This window comes from Castor canadensis, chromosome 7 (assembly GCF_047511655.1).
Source record: "Castor canadensis chromosome 7, mCasCan1.hap1v2, whole genome shotgun sequence".
Taxonomy (NCBI): Eukaryota; Metazoa; Chordata; class Mammalia; order Rodentia; family Castoridae; genus Castor; species Castor canadensis.
In genome coordinates, this window is record NC_133392.1 from 38,526,277 (window position 1) to 38,549,365 (window position 23,089).

Sequence of the window (23,089 nt, forward strand, 5' to 3'; positions counted from 1 at the left end):
ATTAGACCCCATCTCAGCTAATAAGCTGGGCATGGTGGCTCACATCTGTAATCCCAGTTATTAGGGGTTTTGTAGGAGGATCAAGGTCCAGGCTGGCCCTGGGGAAAAACTCAAGACTCTATATGAAAAATAATTGAAACAAAAAAGTGTTGATTTGTGGCTCAAATGGTAAAGCGCCTGTCTAGCAAGCATGAAGACCTGAGTTCAAACTCCAGTACTGCCAGGCACATACAAAAAACATAGCCTGTCTAAAAAACTTGCAGTATGATTTGGGATTAAGCTAATGCAAACGAAACAGAAAATTTGATATAAATTATGCAACATGAATCTTACATTCAGGAAGACTATGTAGTCTTAAAGAAATGAGAAGCAGGAGGGCCCCTTTTCATCTGTCTAAGAGTTTGTTAGGTCAGGCGCTGCAGGCCATCGTATCCAGGGGCCAGTGGAAGGAGGGGCTATGCAGATTCTATTCTTGATGGCAAGACTTTTCCTTTGTGAGCGTCACAGGGCAGGACCAAGCAGTAATTACTGCAATTCTCACAAACTTCACCTCCTTATAAACGCTTAGGTAGCACATGGTTGGAATCCCAACAGGTCTTTTTGGTCATTGATGCAAACGATTTAAAAAGACAGTGTAAGGATATGTATTTCATGTTTTTTTATTCATCTCACACGATATTTGAAAAAGGAATTTTTCTTGGGCCACATAAAAATTAAAAACTTTTGTGCATCTCAGACCATTAACAGAGTGACAAGGCAATCTACAGAATGGGAGAAAATATTTGTAAATCACATATTTAAAAAGAAGTTAATACACAGACTTCCAACTACTCAACAACAGAACAACCTATCTAAAAAATAAGCAAAGGACTTGACTAGATATTTCTTCAAAGAAGATATGCACATGGAACTGTGCATATGAAATATGGCCAGTAAGTGGACAGAAATAGTCTCAACATCGCTAGTCATCAGAGAAATGAAAATTAAAATCACAGTAAGATACTATTTTTACAGACAGAATGGATATAATATAAAAAAGCCACATATGGTGGTGCACGCCCCAGCACTTGGGGGACTGAGGCAGAAGAATTGCAAGTTCAAGCCTGGACTATATAGTGAGACCCTGCCAGAAAGAAAGAAAGAGAGAAAAAGAGAGAGGGAGAGAGAGAGAGAGAGAGAGAGAGAGAGAGAGAGAGAGAGAGAGAGAGAGAGAGAGAGAGGAGAGAGAGAGAGAGAGAGAGAGGAGAGAGAGAGAGAGAGAGAGAGGAAAGAAAGGAAGAAAGAAAAGAAAGAAAGAAAGAAAAAGAAAGAACGAAAGAAAGAAAGAGAAAAAAAGAGAGTTGGCAAGAATGTGGAGAAATTGGAACACTGTACATTGTTGATGGGAGTGTGACATGACATAGCCACTGTGGAAAATAGTATTCATAGTTTGGAAGTTCCTCAAAAAGTTAAATAAGACATGATGACTGACAAATTCCTATAATTCCAGCACTTGAGAAGTGGAGATGAAGGACCATGGTTTGAGGCCAGCCCAGATAAAAAAAAAGTCAGCAAGACCCCAATCTCAATAAACAAGCTGAATACGATTGTGCAAATCTGTAATCCTATTTATGAGGGAGGCATAGGTGGGAGGTTCTTGGTCTGAGGCCAATCACAGGGCAAAAAGTGGGAGATCCTATCTGAAAAATAGCTAAAGCAAAAAGAGATGGTGGGGTGGCTGGGCACTGGTGACTGACGGCTGTAATTCTAGCTACTCAGGAGACAGAGATCAGGAGGATCGCAGTTTGAAGCCCGCCTGGCAAATAGTTCACGAGACCTTATCTCAAACAAAAACTCATCACAAAAAAGGGCTGGTGGAGTGGCTCAAGGTGTAGGGCCCCAGGTCAAAACCCAGTACGGGGGGGGGGGGGGGGGGGGGGAATAAAAAAGGAAAACAAAAAAAACCAATGGGGCATGGCTTAAGTAGTAGAGCACTTGCCTAGCAAATGTAAGGCACTGAGTCAAAACCAGTACTGCGAAAAACTAAATAAGTAATCTACAGTTATATGACCTTGTAATTCCATTCCACTTGCGTATATATCCAAAATAATTTTAAGCAGGAACTTGAACAGATGCTTGTACACTGATGTTCATGACAACATTAATAACAGCAGAAAGGTAGGAGCAGCCCAGTGTCCAGCAATGGATAACTAAACAAAAAATGGTGTATACATACAGTGGGATATGATTCCACTTTAAAAGGAAGACAATTCTGGGGACATGCTACAATATAGATGAAACTAGAGGACATCATGTAAGTGAAGTATGCCAATTCCAAAAGAAAAAAAAAATTTAATTTGGTGGTACTGGGGTTTAACCAACAGAGCAAATTTTCTATGATTTTACTTTGTATCAGGCACCTATGTATCCAAATTCATACAGGAAAGAGGATGGTGATGGTCAGGAGGTGAGGAAGAGAGGAACAAGAAGAGGAGTTGGTGTTTAATGGATACAGGCTTTCAGTTTGGGCAAATGAACAATGCTCTGGAGATGGATGGTAATGATTGCACAAGCGTGAACTATTTAAGTTCACTGAACTGTACGCCTAAAAATAACTAAAATGGTAAATTTATGTTAATGATTCTTTTTTGGGGGGTACTGGGCCTTGAACTCAGGGATTTCACCTTGAGCCAGTCTGACAGCCCTCGTTGTGATGGGTATTTTTGAGATAGAGTCTCCAGAGCTATTTGCCTGGGCTGGGTTCAAACCTTGGTCCTCCTGATCTCTGCGTCCTGAGTAGCTAGGATTGCAGGTGTGAGCCACCGGCGCCTGGCAGTGATTCTTTTTCTATAGTTTTAAAAGATTACCTTTCCTTTTCTGACATGTCAAAGCACATCTGTGTGCCCTTACTTTTCCTCTGGGAGTAATATTTCTGACAGCAAGACTTGTCAGAAACAGCTGGACTAACTCAGTAATAACTCAGTTAATAAGCCTTTTTTACTTGATAAACAACTTTAGATATTTAGAATTGGATAAATAACTTTGGCTATCTAGATAACTTTAGATAAAATTACATAAATAACTTTAGATATTTAAAATTAGATAACTTTAAAGTTTTTCATTGTAATTAGTGTATAATGCCACAAGATGTCAGTCTTTAGCTGAAAAATCTATTCCAGTTCTATTCAGTAGCTGATATAAAATAAAGCAATGCCAGAGCAACAGAAAAAAGCCTGTGACTACTTATCGCTGCTGCTTCACCCATACAAATATGGTTTTCTGGGAAATACAGGGTTTCCATCTGTGAAATATATTAATTAGCTACTGCTAATTTTGGAAACTTTCTTAACTTCATAAATTTTTATTATACATTGAACTAGTGTAATTAAGACACACTAACTTTTTTTTTTTTTTCACTTTTTGGCAGTACTGGGGCTTCATATTTACTAGGCAGGCACTTTACCATTTGAGCCACACCTCCAGCCCTTTTGTTGGTTATTTTGGAGATAGGGTTTCACTTCTTGCAGAGGCCACTGGACCACAATCCTCCTATTGTACACTTCACAGTAACTGGGAAGGGGTGGATGCCACCCCACCAGCTTTTGATTGAAATGGGGTCCCACAAACTATTTGCCTGGGCTAGCTTTGAACCAAGATCTTCTGGATCTCAACCTTCCAAGTAGCTAGGATTATAGCAGTGGGTTAACAGTGCCTGTTAAGACATAACTAACTTTGATAGTGGTAGTAGTGATATATAAAGCCATATGAAAAGATTATTGACCATCAGAGGTCAGATGACATTGTTACCTGACATTATTACTAAATGATGTGTGACCTTGAGCAAGTCATTTAATTTTTACCAACTCTCTATCGTGGTAAAAATTTCTTTTCTTTGGTCAATATACATCACTATATATTTAAATATATTCTAATTTTAAAGTGTGTTGATTTTTATAGTACAATCAAATTATAATTGTTCAAATACAATGCCAGTGGGAGTAATAGAAAATGTATTTTAGGAAAATATTGTATAAAACCATTACAGTCAGAGGCATAAAAATTATTTTTCAGTGCTGGGGATCAAACTCAGGGCCTTCTACATGTTCAGCAAGCTATATCTCCATCTCCTAGCTATAAACTCTTGAAATAAAGATCACACACATTACTGAGAAAAATTAAAGATGATGTAATATCCTAAAACTTAAAAAAGTAGCTTGCCTAAATATAAAATTTTCAAGATTCAAGAATTGCTCTGGTGTAATGGAGCTGTAATCCCAGCACTGGGGAGGCTGAGGCAAAAGAATTTCTAGTTCAGAGCCAGCCTGGGCTACACATCAGACAACAATAAAAAGATTCGAGGACACATTAATTCTTAAATGCTATATTATTTGAGTTCTTATCTTTCAACTATAATGTGAATAACTTCTTTTAAAGCCTATATAACACCTTTTGAGACATTTAGAATACCTAAAACTAATCAAAAATTCAAAGGCCTACCCATGGGTGAACTGCTAGACACCAAGTATGCTAATAAACTAGGATATTATATTTTTATTACTACTAATAGTTATTAGGATTAAGTTCTTAGGGTAAGAAGGCCTGAAATGCTAAGTTGAAACTGTAGGACTGAAAATGGTGTAAAAAAACAGAATGAGCCCAGCACTGGTGGCTCACACCTGTAATCTTAACTACTCAGGAGGCAGAGATCAGGAGGATCACAGTTAGAAGCCCACCCGGGCAAATAGTTCACGAGAACGTATCTGGAAAAACCCTTCACAAACTAGGGCTGGTAGAGTGGTTCAAGGTGAAGGCCCTGAGTTCAAGCCCCCGTTCCGCCAAAAAAAAAAAAAAGAATGAATGAAAATAGTGTGATTGTGTAGTAGTATTTGGTTTAGAGCAGTAACTCTTGTTTGCTTCATTTTATTTTACCTGAAGCTTAATACTTATTTTCGTTTAACTTTTATTCTGGATAATTAAATATGTCAACGGAAAGGAAAGTTAGTTAAAGTCTGCACAATTATTTTAAAAGGGGAAAGCAAAAAACAAGATTTATATTTCACGTTACTGGGCTGCTTCTATCGTGTGTGCGTGTGTGTGTGTGTGTGTGTGTGTGTGTGTTGGGAAATCTAGAAGGAGAGAAGTCTGGGAGGGGCTTAGTGGGGGAGGCCCCTTCTGTCCCATTGATAACATTCATTCACAGGGAACCGGGCTAAAACACACCAATCCCACAAGCAGTCATTCCCTCTGCCCTAATAAGGCTCCGCTACTTCTTCCAGAGCTCGGTAAGTCCAAAGTGCAGCACAGGTGCACATTTCCAGGGATTAATCTGAAATTATTTTGTAGATTTTTTTTGGGGAGGGGGAGGTATTAATTAACAGGCATCATTTTACATGGGAACGAAAACCTCAATGTACAAATTGTTTCCCAGTGATTGATCAGTAGATTGGTTCCCCCAGGAGAGCTCTTTGGAGGGGCACCTTGCAGCCTGCCGCTGCCCACCGGGAAGTGGTGTCCAGAACCTGCGGATCCTCTCGCCGCCTCGGCTGAAGCGCCCAGGCAAGCAGACCGCGGACGCCGCGGGCCATGGATCCTCCGAGGCCGCGAGCGTCACCCTCGCTGTCGCCGCCACTGCTGCTACTGCTGCTGCTGGGCGGCGGCTGCCTCGCGGCTGCCCGGAGGGACAAGGCGGAGTCCGGCCCCGCGGACGGCTCTTCGGGTCGCTTCGTGAGTCCGGAGCAGCACGCGTGCAGCTGGCAGCTCCTGCTGCCCGGCCCGGGGGCCGCGGCGGCCAGCGAAGTGGCGCTGCATTGCCAGGCCCCGGACGGGGCGCGCCACCACTGCGCCTACCGCGGGGAGCCCGAGCGCTGTGCCGCCTACGGGGCGCGCCGGCCGCACTACTGGAGGCAGGTGCTGGGCGCTCTGCGCAAGAGGCCGCGGCCCTGCCACCACCCCGCCCCGCTCCAGCCCCGCGTGTGCGCCGGGAAGAAGGGCCACGGCGCTGAGTTGCGCCTGGTGACCCGCGCCACCGCCGCGACCTTCCCCGGGGAGCCCGGGATCGGGGCCAGGACCCGGGCGCGGCTCCGGCCACCCGCTCCGCGCCCAAGCGCGCCACCCAAGGAAAAGCCTGCAGAGAGAAAGCCCAGAGGGCGCAAGAGAAAGGTCTCCGATCCCGTCGAGGAGCGACCCATGGCTACTGGGCCGGACTCCGACGGGCTGGAGGAGAACGCGGAGCTCACCGAGACCTACTGCTCGGAGAAGTGGCACTCACTCTGCAACTTCTTTGTCAACTTCTGGAACGGCTGAGGACGCGGGCCTTGGGGGACACGGGGCAGGGGTGGGAGACCACAGGGTCAGCGCGACCGGGGCCGGGGCCGGGAGGCCTAGGGCATTTTAGACCCAGGGGTACCGGGCTAGAGAGGGCGGAGGTCTGCATTCTAGATGGGGCGGGGGAGGGTGGGGAGCTTGGGGCCAGAGGTAGGGGAAATGGGGATCCCAGGCACAGGGCAGTTGAAAATGGTGTGTCTCGATAGAGCAGAATATTGGAAAGAGAAATAGATTGAGTTTTATGTAAAAACTAGACTCGGAAGAGAGATGGGTACAAAGAGAGGCTGGCAGAGACTAAAGTTATGTGACTCTCCCGTGGGAAGCAGGATACAATGTATAGTAACCCATCGTTATTAATGTCATCGTGAGCAATAGGTAGCCTGAGCCCGGCTGAACTGGTCAATGTCTTCTCACCTATTCACCTGACAAAACGACTGAATTGGTAAGAAGTTCGATGCAGCTTGGCGTCAAAAATAACTTCCATGAGGCCGCATAGGTTAAAAGTGGATCCCAGGGGAGATAATCAGGATGACTGTCTTTCAGTTCCTTTAGAATTGCTACTTTTTATTGGAATGACACTTAATATTATGAAACTTTCCCATTAACTTTGTAAATCCGGAAGTGAATTCTAGAACTTCAGCGCCTAACAGATTTTTAAAAAATCTCTTTATATTTGATTATTCTTTTTTAAAACAGCTAAAATGTAAGTGCGTATCTCAGTCATTTTGATCATTATGTAAGTAACTTGGTTTCATTTTTAACGTGATGTAATTATTGACTTTGAACTTGTTAGCTGCTTAATAAAAACTTCATGGCTAGACTTAAAAACTGGCAAGACAATGGAAATTCTGCTTGTATTTGAAGTACTTCCAATACACCTTGGATTAAGATGTAGTTTTTTGTTTGTTGAGACAGGGTCTCACTACATAGTCCAGGCTGGCACTGTCCACCTGTCTCAGTCTACTGAGTGCTGGAACTACAGGTGTTCATCACTATTCCCACCTTGAACTGAGTTCTTGTTTGTTTGTTTGAAGTACTGGGGATTGAACCCAGGGCCTGGAGCAAGTGCTGTACCACTTGAGCAACGACCACCACTCCCACCACCCCAGCTCTGAATTAAGTTCTTAAATCTTAAATTGTTGGGAAAAGAAACTAAAAAGTCTTAATAAAGCAAGAGTCACAAACTTGCTGGTCTGTTTGGACTGCAAAGGGTTCCTTTCTTTTTTCCGTCCTCTCTCCCTTACTTCCATCTCTTCTTCCTTTCCTCCTTCTTGTGGATTAGTTTGCAGCATTTTAAAATTAGATAATTTCATATAAAAACCCAGATTTCTGGTTCTCTTGGAAAATCAGAAGAGCTGGGAACACGGAGTCTACCTTCCCACATGGTAACCATGGGCTGACTGCTGTCTGCCTCTTTTTAGATTAGATGATGTTTTCTATAGTTCTCCATGGTTCCTACACATCTTTACAGTCTATTTGACCAGCTTGAGCCCAGTAGACATTTAAGCCACCACTAGGTATAAAGTTTTTACCTTTTTGCTGACCCCTCTCCTTTCAAAATAGTGGTAAGTGCAACAATCATTTTGAATTTTTTCCTCTTGGTTCTGCCTCCAGGAAAAAAGAAAAAAAAAATCCATATTGGGGATTGAACTCAGGATCTTATGCTTTCGAGGATGGAGCTCTACCACTATGCAGCCCTTTTTGCATCAGTTATTTTTTTTGATACAGTCTCATGTTTTTGCCTACAGCCAGCCTCAGACTGTGATCCTCTTTTGTCTTCTGAATAGCCAGGATCACATGTGTGTATCACTGCACCCAGCAGGTTAGTTAAGATGGGGTCCCGATAACTGATTGCAATCCTCCCATCCAAGTACTAACCAGGCCCAACCCTGCTTAACTTCTGAGATCAGACGAGCTCTGGAGCGTTCAGGGTAGTATGGTGGCTGTAGACCTGATTGCAATCCTGATCTCTGCCTCCAAGTAGTTAAGATCACAGGCGTGCGCCACCACAACTGGCTGCCATCAGTTTTCCGAGTGCCTTTGGCAAAGTCCCAGTGTTTTCAGGTCTGTACATTGAGGGGAGTTGGGATGGATTAAATCTGGGGTTCCTAAAGTATTCTACTAGAACTTTAGAATCCTAGGCATTGTTTTGCACCGAGATAACCTGACTATCAATGAGTACAATTAGTGTAGAGGAAGTATTACATACTATAACCCAAGAAAGATTGTGGACATAGAAAAATGCCAGAGAAAGGTAGCCGAAATGGTCTTTCAGGGAACTAGAGAAGATGTCTGTATCTTGAACATAAAGAAAGCATCAGAAAGACAGGCGAGAAGGACAAGCCTGCAGTTAGGAGAGGACAGGATCAAAACTTGAAATAATGTTGAGGAGAGTATGGGGCATGTGGATAGTCTTCCCTTTGGGTGCTGTTCACAGTGAAGGGAGAGTTGCCAGGGACAACCAGCTTTACCATGGGCGCTGGGATCAGTCAGCAGCAGCAAGTAGCAAAGGCGCTACTTGCTACGAGCATCATGGACATTGCACCACTTTGTTCTGGTTCTATTTTGCAAGTGATTTAGCACAGGCTGATGGGGGAAAGTGGAACCACATCCATGTAGTCCACACCTAGTTGGCCTTTTTGAACTCATCTTTCATCTTCAGGCTCCCAGGGCTGACTCTTTATTTTAGTTTGCCTTACACCATCAACCTAGTAGGCCTCCAAAAACAGCACTTCATCCAGCTTATGATTTGAACTAAAGACTGGGTCAGCAACAGTACCTTGGGAAACTATATTAGAGCCTGAGGCAGAAGGAAAACCAGTAATAGTGATTCCATGTTTATTTTAAAATTCAACATTTGGGGGCTGGTAGAATGGCTCAAGTGGTAGAGCACCTGCCTAGCAAGTGTGAGGTCCTGAGTTCAATCCCTAATACCACCAAAACAAAAACAAACAGAACAAAACAAAACAAAAAAACCCACAAAATTCAACATTTTGCTTGTCATGAGTTGCTTTGTATTAATTTCGATTGTTTTTTAAAATATTGCATTAAAATACTATTTATCTTGATTGCTGAGTTTGTTAGCCATCTCCTGTATTTTGCACCTTCTTCTAGTATTCCTGTGCTGTGGTGTACTAGTCAGACTCTCCTGTTGCTGTACCAGAATGTTCGAGAGAAGCAAGGGAGGGATTATTTATTTTAGCTCATGGTTTCAAAGGTTTCTGCCCATGATGGTGAGGAAGGTGTTAGGAGCAGAGCTGTTCAGCTCATGGCAGCAGAATGGAGGTGTAACAGGAAGGAACTAGGGCAAGATGAAGCCATCAAGGACATGCCCCCACTGACCTACTTCCTCTACACAGGCCCACCTTCCATGGTTCCACTTCCCAATAATGCCGTCATATTATGAATCATCAAGGGATTAATCCATTCCTTAGGTTAAAGCCCTCAGGATGACACACCCAGGTGTGTGGTACTGATCCAATCTATCTGGTAATTAAGATTAACCACCACAGTGGGCAGGCATCAGTACTGGAATCAGACAGAGCTGGTTTGAATACTAGTTCAATGCTAGTATACTCTCACTTATTCAGGCTGCATTGAGAAAACTGCTTAATCTCTGTTTTTCTCTCTTCTTGTTAAATAAGAATAATAGTCAACTTGCATGGTTATCACAAAGAAAAATGATGTGATATTTTGGATACTACCCAATACCACACGACACTTGGTACATAATATGTGCCTAATAAATACTAACTCTCCCTTTCCTTAGAGAATGATAAATTTTAAAAATCAACTGATTAAACAGTAATGTATTTAGTGGTAGAATGTGTTCTTATGCAGAAGGCCTGAGGTTGGATCCCCAGCACCACAACAAACAAATAAACAATACAATGTTTGGTATTGAGAAAGGGCAACTGGAGGCATATTCTGACACAGTACTAGATTTCAAAAGACTTGAATGATATAGGATTACATCTTGAAGACATTAGAAAACAACAATAACAGGTAAAGTGCTTGCCTAGCATGTGTATTGAGTCACCAACCCTGTCCCCGCAAGAGGCAAATCTGTTCAGGAATATTATTAGGTTCATGTAATGCTGTCTCATTGCCCAAGCATATTGTCACCTGAAATGTATGTCTTAATTGTCCACATTTTACTGACTGATATTTACCCTTTTAAACTTCGAATCTTGATATTCAACACAAACTTCAAGGCCAAAACAAGACAGTCTTTGAAAAGGTAGAGCGAAGCTGGTGCTGGTGGTTCTTGCCTAGTTACTCAGGAGGCAGAAATCAGAAGGATCACAATTCGAAGCCAGCCCAGGCAAATAGTTTGCAAGACCCTATCTTGAAAAAAAAAACATTAAAAAAAAGGGCTGGTGGAGGCCCTGAGTTCAAGTCCCAGTACTGCAAAAAAAAAAAAAAAGCCTTATTTTATAATCCTAAAAAATTCAAAACCAAAAAAAGGGTAAAGAGTAACATTGTATGATCATAAAAGGGTCAATTTCTCAAGAGACATAACACTCCTAAATGTGAATGTACCTAACAATGGAGCTACAAAATGCATGAAGCCAAAACCAAATGAAGAAATATATAAAACCACAAGTGTATTTGGAGACTTCATTATTTCTCTATCAGTAATGAATAGAACAAAAAGAAAATCAGGGCTGAGGCAGGAGGATCATGAGTTTGAGGGAAACCTGGGCTACATAGCAAGACCCTGTCTCAAAAAAAAAAAAAAAAAAAAAGAAAATGTCAGAAAATCAGTAAGGATATAAAAGATTGAACAACACATCAGCAAACCAATGACATTGATGGAACACTGCATCTAATAACAGCAGACCACGTATTTTTTTCAAATGTACCCAGAACATTGAAAAATACAGACCATGTGATAAATTACAAGACATTTACAATAATTTAAATAATGTAAAGTGTGTTCTCTGGTCAACAAAGAATTAATCTAGTAGTTAATTACAGCAACAAATTTGGAAAATTTCCAAGTGTTAAATTAAAACCCATGGATAAACCATGGATCAGAAAGGAAATCACAAGGGAAGTCAGAAAATATTTTGAACTAAAGGAAAATGAACCTGGAACATATCAAAATGTGTGGATCAAAGTACTCAGAAATATACAGCATCAAATGCATAAATTAGAGAAAATAGTGGCAGAGCTAAAACAGAGCCCAGGTCTTCCTCGGCTTTCTATGATACAATATTGCCTGCAGGTTCAAGGTTAGAAATATACCACTGGGCTGGGCTACAGCTTAGAGGATGAGTACTTGCTTTGTTTGCACAAAGCACTGGGTTTGATTCCCAACATAAGAAAGAAAGGAAGAGAGGAAGAGAAATAATACCTCTGATTTCTTCATTGCTCCTTGTGGCAAACTAATGGTTACTCAAATCCAGCCTCCCTTTCTTCCTGGGTGCCCGCCACCCAGCCAGAGACTTTTTCTACCCTTCCTTGTGGATAGATGTGATCAAATTACTAAATGTTTACCAGTGATTTGTACAACATCAATTTTAGCTTAAATAAAGTATTGCTTACCTTGGACTTTCTCTCCTTTCGCCTTCCATGGCAGGAAGGCAGGGAGGGGGAAGGGAGACAATGAGAGATAATGAGTACAACAGTGAAACAAACAAACAAAAACTGGATTTGAGGGATGTCAAGTAGCACCTGAGGTGAGACCAGAGAAGGGTCACTTCGCCCCAGAGATTGAAATGGCCAATAAAATATCATGTGACCACATATGGGACAAGCTGTACCCCCCCATTTCTGTAATCTGCTCTAAATGGTGTATAAGGAAAGCCCCCTTTGTTCTCAGGACTCAGTCTTGGGATGCAAATCTGCTGAGTTGCTACCAGTTTGCTTAATAAATTTGCTTCCTGAAAGTTTTAGTGCCCCATTTCTCTGTGTGAACCATCCTACAACAGTTCCTCAGAAGTAGGATTCTAGCAAACAAATCTTAACCATGCAGAGGAATACAGTATCTTAAGGATGGCAGAACAACAAGAAAGAAGATATCTGGGTTTCTGCCTCACCACTCCACATGAACTGTTAGGAAAAACGCCGCTTGCACAGAAAGCTCACGAGAAAAGTCTCACGTCCAAGAGCAAGGTTTAATGGCAGGCTGCAGCACAGACTCTGGGCTAAGCCGGCTTTTACAGAAGAGGAAGCTTGAGGAAATTAGCATGCGTGGGAGTCTCCGGTAGGGGTGGAACTGCCATTTCTCAAGAAGTGAGGCCTGAGGGTAAAATGGCTGCTGATTCACAAAATGTCCAAATTATTGTTCTATCAAACTGTACTTTCACATGACAGAAAATAAAATGCACAGTCAGTCCTCATTATTCATGGATTCTGTACATGTGATTGTGCAAAGTAATGAAAAACTGAGTTAACCAACTTGCTTTGCTCATTCCCAGCTGAGATCCAACAAAGCAATGCTTTTTTGTTTCCTTCCTTTCTTCCTTCCTGTTAGGTCCCTGGCATCCTTGGGGAGGGCGGAGTGTCCTGAGGCTAGCACCGAAACCAGACCCCCTGATTTATGACTGCTTGCAAAACTCTCCTGCTTGTTGCCCTGCTTGCAAAACAGCAGGAACTTCCCGTTTCTCAACTAGCTATGCATGTCGACCCATTCCATCTGGTGATCACAGATAAATGGAGGACAGCGGCCGGCTGTTCTCTGGGAGCAATACCTTCCCTCCCTCACAGTACAGCCCCTCCTACAAAGCCCCCTACCCATTCCAGCTGAGCTGCTGCACACTGAACCCGAGGGTCAGCCCGGCAGTCTGTGCTTCCAATAAATCTCTCTTTTCTACACGTACTGTGGTCTTTGTTCAGCAGTTCCTTATCCTTCCTTCCTTCCTTCTTTCCTTCTTTCCTTCCTTCTTTCCTTCCTTCCTTCCTTCCTCTCTCCCTCCCTCCATACTGGGGTTTGAACTCAAGGCTTCAATCTTGCTAGGCAGGCTGTCTACTGCTTGAGCCAAGCCTCCAGCCCTTGCTTTAGCTCTTAGTCTGTAAATAAATCTCCTTTCTGTGCACATTGTTTGCATTTTGGAGAGCTCTTTGTTAGCAATTTCCCAGTTTAAAGTAGTCTGAAGCATAGTGCTAGAGTGTGGCCTAGCACTTCCGCATGCAGGCGGCTACGCTGTGCCAAACAGGTTGACAAGTTCCATCAGTGTGAGGAAGCTGTTTATAGTGCTGCTGGCCAGAGTTCAATGTTACCAAATCAATAATATATGTTAAAGGAAGTGTCTTTAAACAGAAACACATACAACAAATTATGTATTGGTTGGTGAATCAAAATGTTCTAAGAGATTCTCAGAAATCTAATCTTGGGTATTTCCTAGGAATGGTATATATGATTCAGCATTTGCTTATGAAGTGTTCACACTGACTACAGAACATAACTATTGCAAAAAATGAAAATCATTTGTATTTCTTATTCATGCCCCTACATTCTGAGATTTTCCTTTACCTTGACTAAAACAAGATTCTGATGCAGTTTCTACTACTCAAAAACAAATACTGTATTTAAGAATACTTAGGCATATATCCTATTACCTGTATCCCTGCAGGAAACACTTAACACACTTAGAAAGGGCAACTGAAGAGCTTAATTAGGAACTATTTACAGAAAAGTAAAGTAATGGACTATAGTGCTCCTGATGGGAGTGTAATGGTGGATTCTGAAGATGCTGCTGCTAGGCTTGGTCAGCTAAGTACACTCCTCATGGCGGGTACTCACTAAGGGGAGATGTGAACAGCGCATCTATGGCTGCTGTGAAGGTTAACAAAGACCAGCTGAAACGCCAGCTCTATTTTTCCTCCCACTACCATAAAAATGTATTAGAGCAAAGCTAATAGCAGTGTAGGCAATGGAAACCAACATACATGGGTTCAAATCTAGGTGTTGCCACCAATAGCTGTATAACCTTGGATAATTCACTTCAACTCTCTGAGCCTCAGTCTTCCCATCTGTAAGATAGAGATGGCAATGTGAGAAAGCAGTCTTTTCTATGAAAGTGTGTGTTGCCATTTTAATCACCTGTACTGTCTGTAGTTCCGGGTTCTTGCTAAGACCCTTTGCCAGAGAAAATTGGCCTCCATGCTGTGTATCTTAACCCCTCCCCCAAGTTAGTATAGAATTTCAGCCAATTGAGAAGATTGTGAACTTTTGATTTGAACCAGTCCAGATCAAGGGGCAGGGTCAGTCATATCAGGAATATAAGGAGGGACAGACTGCCCTGCCCCTTTGTGCTTGCTGTGCCCATGTGTCTGTGCACCCTTCTACAGAGGTAAATTTTTCCTTGATGAGACAATTCTCTGATTCTGTGTCTTCAATTGTGACACCTGTGGTCTTCATTCTAACAGCAATAATAGTATGCTCCCCACAGGTTGTTGAGATACCTGGCATACTGGAAAAGTACAGTAAATATATTGTTAGGGTTCTCGGTTTCTTTTTCTATAGCAATTCAGCATCTGAAGGGAACTCTCAATCTTAAAGGGCACTTACACCAAAGGGTGTTCAGTAACTCCATCTCATCATAAAAAGAGATTAGCGAGGGATGGGGATGTAGTTCAGTGACAGAGTATGTGCTGGGCATGTGCAAGGTCCTGGGTTCAATCCCCAGCACAAAAATAGGAAGGAAAGAAGGGAGGGGGAGAGAGAGAAAGAAAGAAGAAAGAAAGAAAGAAAGAAAAGAGAGAGAGAGGAAGGCAGGAAGGAAGGAAGGAAGATAAAGAAAAGCAGCCCATGTGTAGCTGTACAAGAGAATCATGTGATGGCAGCTGTACACGGTACTCATGTCCCTAACATGGAAGCACAATGGGTATGATTTCTTGAAAGGAGGATGTTTCTGACCAGGAGCTCATTAGTGGTCTTGGAGGCTAGGGGAACACAGCTAGGGGAACACAGCTAGGGGAACACAGCTAAGGGAACACAGCTAGGGGAACACAGCTGACCTTCCAGCTCCAGCTTTCTTACAACTTCAAAGAATGATTTTCTTTAGTTCCTGATCAATTCTTACAGCTTCAGGGCATTGATGAACTTATCCCAAGTTTTGTCCCTCCTGTGACCTCTGGCTCATCACATTCAAATTTCCCCCTTTTCAAAACTTAAAAGCAGCCATAAAAACACATCACAACCCTCCTCTCCCTTTTAAAAGCAAGCAGCCGACTTTAGCTCCCTTAAAAATATTAGGGAGTGGTGGTACAGCTCAGTGGTAAAGTGAGTACCTAGAATGCTGAGGGTTCCATCCCCAACACCACAAAAAAAAAAAAAAAAAAAAGTGATCATTATATACAGACAACAATAATAGCAAAACAAGATCAAATAATTAAAAGTGAACACAACAAGAAGTACAGGAGGACAATGTGAAGAACACAGAAATACTTCTGAGGGCAGAGAAAACAAATAAATGAAACCATATGGATTTATTATTTTTATTGGATAAGATGCCTTAACAATTTAAAAATGTCTCTGTAGACTGATGCATAAATTTAAATGTGATTACAACTATACTACCAATAGCATTTTTGGGATGTGAGAACTAGGCAAACTGATTATAAAGTTCCAATGGCAAACCAAAATGAATGTGGGAGTAAGAAGGACGCAAGGTTGTATGTTTTGGGGAGAGAGAAATTAAAAGATGCTTTCGGGAAGGGATATGACTTGAAATAGCTAAAAACAGTCTCCCAAAGGAATGTCGGCAGCACAGTGCAAAACAATGGAAATGATGTGGGTGAGTGCTGTTTCTAGGTAACCACAGGGATTCCCAGTTAAACACCAGAAGCTCCCACCACACCAGAGCTTCTGTTGACAGTGGCTGCCTTTGAGCTGGGTGGTCATGCAGTCTTGGTGGGGTTGAAGACCGTGAACCTTTGATCCATATATTCTTTTGTTCTCAGGCACAATGGTTACAATGAGATTGATTCTTCTCCAAATCAAAACAGGGATAGGGCCCTAGTGCATTGATTTTAAGATGTGAGGAGAGAGAGGTGAAGGGAAGACGGTTAGTGTGGGCTCCCCAGAAAGGTGAGAGGTTAAAGTTTATGCCTAACCCTGTCCTAAATCTGAATTCCTGCGATGACACAGGATCAGATGCCTACCAGCATTCAGAGGCAGCTGTTTACTCTCCTCTCTTATAATCCCTTCCTATGCCTGCCCAAGGTTCTAAATGCAGGAGAGAGAGAGAGAGAGAGAGAGACAGAGAGAGAGAGAGAGAGGGACAGAGAGAATATTGCAGCATTTATAAACTTGTAGGTGGCAACCATACCTAGAAGAAACAGGTATGTGGCTATACAAGCAGTTTCTCAGACAGGGCTGGAAGTTCCTGGAAAGCCTTGTTATAATCCACAATACAGGGATTGGAGGTGTAGTTCAGTGGAAGAGTGCTTGTCTAGCATGCTTGAGACCCTTGGTTTATTTGATCCTGAGCAAAGAGGGGGAAAAAAATAAAAAATTAAAAAAAACACAGTAGGGACCTGTAACATGTGCTCCCAAATTAAGTAAAAGCAGGAAGCAATGAGATGATTGCAACGTCCCTTTTCCATAAAAATGGAAGGAACAAGCTGACAGTGGGGAAAATATAACTGGGATGAAGCAGGATAGATATTTAATAAATATTTAAAGGGTCAGACTTTAACAGTAAAACAAGGAAGTAAAGGCTGGAGAGCCACAGCAATTAGCCCCTCCCATCTCCTTTTAGATGCTAAGTTACAAATACTGGGAGACAAAGGAGCTACCTGCTTCTGGTTTCTTCTTGGAGATGTTAAAAAGCTGCAAGGCTTGGAGAATAATCATGGCTAGCAAAAGTAAGTTCTAAAGGTCACCTATCATCCAGATGTTCCAGGTAGTATCTCCATATTTTACCATAATAAACAGCTCCTATCGAGGTGACTCAGAACCACTGTCCAGTGATTAGGACCGCTAGAGTTTCATTTGAGGATGTCAACTTCCTCACCTTAGAGCTTAAAGACCTCGGGAAAGGACCGCATTCCCAAATTTGTCTCCCACCCCTGCACTGCTAACAGGAGGTGTCTTTTTCCTCTTCCTTTTAAATTTCTTCCTACTTTACCCTGTTATACTAAAATAGATCCTTGCTAAAACTTTCACCTTGTGAGACTCCTTGTTGTGAGACACCCTGAAACGCTTGTCAATGTTTGTGGATCTTGAGGACCTGAGATTTTGCGTGGAAACTGGGAAACTGTGGGACAGGACTACAAAAAGGAAAAACTTGCAGGTTGCTACACTTGTTATTCAAACTGACATATTCTCTCTCTCTCTATCTATCTCTATCTCTCTCCCTCTTCTTCCCCTTCCCATTCCCCTTATCTCTCTCTACCACTGGGGAGTAAGCCTGTCAACCAAGACCTCCAGCTTCAGAGATGTGGGGCCAGTAAACCAGGAGATAACAGCCGAAGTTTCTGGACATGTGTTTTGTCATGTGCTCAAACTGAGTCCCTTAAACTCCCCTTTAAAAAGCAGACATTTTCTCTCAGAAGTGGGACCACAGAGCTTTGACAGGTTGACTCTCCCTGTCCTCCTTTTCATCTGACAAACACCAAAACCTGTAAGGTACTGCCGAATTAAGACCACACCACGTGTGGCAAGGAAAGATTTATTAGAAATAAATCTCCGCGGGCTGCCCCCCGAGATCAGGGAGCAGTGACTTGGGTGAATTGGGTAGTGGGCTTTATAGGAGGGGTCAAGCCATGGGGCAGGGAGAGAGTCTCTGGTCTCTGATTATCTTCGATCACCAGATGGAACAGGTCGACCTGCCTGGCTAGTTGAGTAACTGTAAGTTCCTGAGTTGTTTTGCAAGCCGAGAAACAATCAGGCAGAGAGAAACAAGTGGTCATAAATCAGGGGGTCTGGTTTTAAGGTGTAGCCTCGGGTCCTTCCACATGCCCCAGGAATGCCAGGGACCTAACAAACCCTACTCTCTTTATTTGTGAATTGGCATGGAGGCTAGGGGACCTGCTTTATGCTAACAGACCCTCAAGAAAATCTGGAGGATGAAACCACTTTGTGTAACTGTGAGTGGCTGGCTCCTACAGTGGTATACATGTTTTTAGGGAAGCATCCAGAATGCAGGAGGACTAAGTGTATTGATTGGGGCACGTGTGACTAAAAGAGTACTTGAAAGTCTAGTTGCATACCCACCCTGGTGAGGGCTGAAGTCATTTGCCTGGCACAATTAGCCTCACGGACCAGTTGGTAGGATGCAAGAAGGTAGAACCTGACCTGCAGTTTCAAGTTCCTAGGAGCCTCAAAGTTTGGCTACTAGTAAATAGTAAATTTATTTAAAACAGCACAAACCAGGAAATGGTGACCACACCCGTAATCCTAGTGTTCCGTGCCGGTGTCGAGGGTCCTTGCCTTCACAGGCCAGAGAGCTGGCTCATGATGCAGCTGAATGAAGAGCCAAAGCCGGGATATAAAGTAGGATTTATCAGAGAGAAAGGAAAGGCTACAGCTAAGGTACTGCAGTGGAGCCTGGAAGCTGGTGGCTCACTGCACAGGTGAAGGCTGGGGTTTTTATGGACGTTTTAACTCTGGGTTAGGTGGGTTTTTCTAACCATGGATGGATTCACGGGCTTTCTCAGGTGAACTGGTTTGGTTTGCACCTTTATTGGGGGAGGGGAAGCAATCTTGAGAGCATTTTGCTCATCAGCCCTGTGGCAGATCTGTGTCTCTCCTTTAGGATGCAGGAATGCAGGCCTCCATCTCCTCAGGATGCAGGACTGATATTGCCCTCCATGGGGGATGGGATACCCACTCACCTGCCTTAGGTCTCCAGACCCAACAAATCCGCCCTCTGAGACAAGCACCCAACTGCTGTTGGGGAGAGGGGCGATGATGACTCATCTAGCTGCTTTGTGCTGACAATGGGGCTCCGGGGGGTGGGGGGATAATGGAGAGGGTACTTGTCTCAGGGGTTGACCTGTGTGTCTCTAGGGTCCCCCAGTAGAACAGGAAGGAGGGCTCATACCTAGGCAGAGGTGAGTATTCCTTGACTAAAAGCTGGAGTTTGATCCGTTGGACCTGTTGAGATGTAAATCTGGAGAGAGCATTTATTATACAAGACCCAAATAAGAATATTGGTAGGAGCATTAAAAGGTGTCTGGTAAGGGCTGCATATCTAGGGATCCAGATTCTGCAAAGTCCTGTAACTCCCAAGAAAGCTCTAAGCTGCTTTATGGTATGGGGGAGAGGGAAACAGAGGATTGGGTCGATTCCCTCATGACTCAGGGAGCGAGTCTGTGCTCCCTGAACACACCTAGGTAGGTGACCTGTGGGAGGCAGGGGCTGTCAGGATTTAGGTTAAATGTAACACTTTTGGATAAAAGAGAGCTTTAGCTCATTATTTTATATAAATTGACACTTTTAACTTTGTAAATGTTTGTATCATATTTAGATAAAAAGAGAGTTTCAGGAACTATGAGGAAAGAATGATAGAAGAGGAGGTCTCCCCAAGAACAGGCCAGAGGCTGGGTAAAATAGTACGCTAGGGGCTGGCCAGATTTACCCTGAACGATAACTTTTGTCATTGGACCTGACACCAGGAGAGAAAGGTAAGACAGAGAAATGAGCTCCACTGTCTAGAAGGAAAATTGCCTTTTGCTTTTCTGCCATTATGGCTACCCCAAGGCTCCTCAACATTGATGCCAAGAAGTGGAGCGTGGACAGGGGGCCAGGACCCATCAATCCATAGGAGGTGGCACCTTGACTTCCATCTGGAGACAGGGGGCACTTAGACCTCCAGTGGTTACCTTTGCAGAAAGGGCAGGGTCCCAGTTGGGGGCGGAGCTGTCTCCCAGGCTGTCCCCCTTGAGCATTCTCTGTGGAAGTGCCCCTCCTGTCCACCATGGTAGCAAGTTTGGGATGCAGGCCCCAGTCGGGTGGGGGCAGCAATGAGGTCATGTGTCTTATCTTTCTCTCTGTTAGTAATGTCCCAGTTATAATATACAGACATGGCTAGTTGTATTAGTTGATCCAATTACTTTTCTCCTTTAGCCACAGACTGAGTTTTCTACAAATATCTGGGGCTGACTGTTAGAAATTTATCTTTGAGGAGAACCTCTCCCACCTGTGACTTTGGTTCCCCTGTGGTATGCTTTCTGATAGCGTCCTTAATATGATGCAGAAAGGTAGGGGGTTTTTCTTCAGGGCCTTGCTGTATTACAGTCACCTGGGAATAGTTTAGAGGTTTGACTTTGGTCCTTTTTAGCCATTTCACTATGAGATGGATTAAGTGACGTTGATGCCATTTATCCTCACCATTTTTTTTTTTATTTAGCAATGTTGGGGAATTGAACCCAGGACCTTGAACATCCTGGGCAGACACTCTCCCACTGAGCTACTTCCTCAGCCCCAAATATCTTTTTTGTCTTTGGCTGTACTGAGATTTGAATTCAGGGCTTTATGGTTGTAAAGCATCACTCTACTACTTGAGCCATATCACTTGCCCCTTTACCATTCTGATTTTCAGTGTGGGTCTGTCAAGGGGACTGCCTGTGTCCCCTGTAGGTATAGGCACATTTGTTCCCACATTTCCAGGTGCCACGGGTATTGGGGCTTATTGTAAATGGTAATCATTTCCAACCTGAGTGGCCTGGGCCAGAACCCATTGCTTTTTTAATGAGGAAAGAGTTTGGTATAATAGAAGCATAATATCCTTTCATGCCAATTCAAAAGTTTAGATCACAAAGATAAAGACTTAGATGTATTTGTCTGGGGCATCAGTATAGCCATCCAGATCTTTTTTTTTTTTTTTTAATTTTCCTTAGATCTGATAACTGGAGGGGGACATAAGACTCGCCCTCTTCCTACCATTGCCTGTTGAATGGGGAAGCACCCATTAGGAGGTTCTGAATATTAGGGTGGCTTAGAAGGTAGGGCAGAGGGTGGAGCAGTAGGGGTGGGGGCCTTGTCACTGATAAGGGGCATTTATGGTCCTCCTTCCCCATGTTTATCTTGTGACTTACAAGGAATGGCCAGCATTTGAGTACCTGGATAGCAATTTTGGAGCCAATCTGGGTGGTCTCAGAGATAAAAGAAAATTTGTATAAGGGACCTCAGTTTACTTTTTCCTCTCTTTTACAGAAAAGGTCTAATTGGAGTATGGTATTGTAATTTAAGGAACCCTGTGAAGGCCACTTCTCTTGGTCACCTAACGTATACTGAGGCCAGGCCTCAGTACAGATCTTCCAACATTTTCTTTTAACATTTCAGTAGACAGGCCAGAAGACTGGAAGGGGGGGCAGGTCCATCTAGAAAGATGACAACAATAAACTGGGGTGTCCCATTCCCAGCATCCTGACTGGGAATGACCTAATCAACGAGTCCAGGCATCCCTGTTGAACTGGCTGGGTTAGACCACCTGACCAATGCAGTGAGAAGAGGAAAACAAAAAAACAAAAACAAAAAAAGCCACTAGGATCCTGCCTTTTATCTAACAGCAGGCAGCCTCTTTAATGAAGGCTTCCATTTTAACAAAGGAATACATCATCTGTAAAGTTAGAGAAGGGCACCCGGGGCAATAACAGTACCAAAAGGGATGACTAGTTCTAATATTTGGATGGAAAATTTATGCTGAGGCCAAAAGTATAGGAAATTTTAAATAAGAAGTTTAGAGACACAGTAACGCCCATTTTGCTATTTCTGGGATTGTAACTTTGAGATAACAATTAGTTTATGAAGGCTGGGTCAGTCAGGCCCAAGGCGTAAGGTGGGGCTGGGAACCGGGCTTGAGCAAAGTGCCGTTGCCCCCTCCCATACCTGGGATGAGTGATCCCATCCTGCGGCCTGTCGCCCCTTCCCCCTTTTCATGTATGCAGACCTGTGTGTTTTTATTTTTCCTCTCATTCATTTTGGGGAAGTGGTGGTGGGCTGCAGCCATCGCCATGTGTGGCTGGCGGTCTATGATGTGCTGGGTCCTCTCTATGGATTCTCTTAGCTATGGCAGGCAGAGCTGGGACACTGTGTCCAGTGGGCTGGCATGCCAGTGCATGAGTGCGCCTGTTTGTTTTCCCTCCTCCCCTTGTGGGGGCAGAGTTAGGGCATGAGTGTGGCAGCTGCAGTTTTTTTGTAAGCACTTTTGCCTTGCTGGTGCCTAGCAGCTGAGAGCGCAGACTAAGAGGGCTGGTAAACTAGTTGGAATAACTTAAGTCATAAGGTACCATGCTACAAGTTTTTCGTGGGAAGCCAGGATCCCAGTAAGCCCAGGGAGGGGAAGACAGATAAAGGACAAGGTGGGTCCAGAGAGGGAGCAGAACGGGTGTATTTTCCAAACTCACTGAAGGAAGCCCACAGCTATTTAGAACTGCTTGGGAAAGAGGAAGGAGAGGTTTGGGGGAAAAGAGAGTTTCCAGGCTCAATGCATGAGGGATTATTGGTCATCACTGCTGTCCAGGTCGATCCTGCCTGAGGATTGACTGGAGCACTGGAAGCAAGAGGTGACCTCCACTCTCGGGCCATGGCAATCATGAAGGAAGCTTGAGAGATCTGATTGTCTGTTTGCCATGGACATGGCTGGAGGGGTCCAAGACTTAGCCACCTTTGGAGCCTCAGGGCAGGTCAGGAAGTTGTGTCTCCAGACTTTGGGTGACACCGGGGAGTGCCCCAGCCAGAACACCATTTTTTGGCTTGAAGACAAACTTTCTTTTCCACCGGTTGTTTTTGGACCTCCTCTTAAGCGGGTCAGATCTTGAACGAGAGAGAGTTAGAGTTTAAGGAGATGAAAAAGAAAAGCCTTGGTGCACTGAAGTTGGGTTCCGC

The 23,089-nt window shown here is 43.5% G+C and overlaps 1 protein-coding gene across 2 annotated transcripts; it reads left to right on the forward strand.

Moving 5' to 3' along the window:
* Window positions 1-5,144: 5,144 nt before the first annotated feature.
* On the forward strand, window positions 5,145-9,412 carry Fgfbp3 (fibroblast growth factor binding protein 3). 2 transcript variants are annotated; one of them, XM_074078779.1, is made up of 2 exons: window positions 5,145-5,261; window positions 5,436-9,412. In XM_074078779.1, the coding sequence occupies exon 2, from the start codon at window positions 5,563-5,565 to the stop codon at window positions 6,280-6,282; it is 720 nt and encodes a 239-aa protein (XP_073934880.1). In that variant the 5' UTR covers window positions 5,145-5,261; window positions 5,436-5,562; the 3' UTR covers window positions 6,283-9,412. The 2 variants fall into 2 exon arrangements, with proteins under 2 accessions (XP_073934880.1, XP_073934882.1); XM_074078781.1 differs by having other exon boundaries at window positions 5,177-5,261; window positions 5,408-9,412.
* Window positions 9,413-23,089: the final 13,677 nt, after the last annotated feature.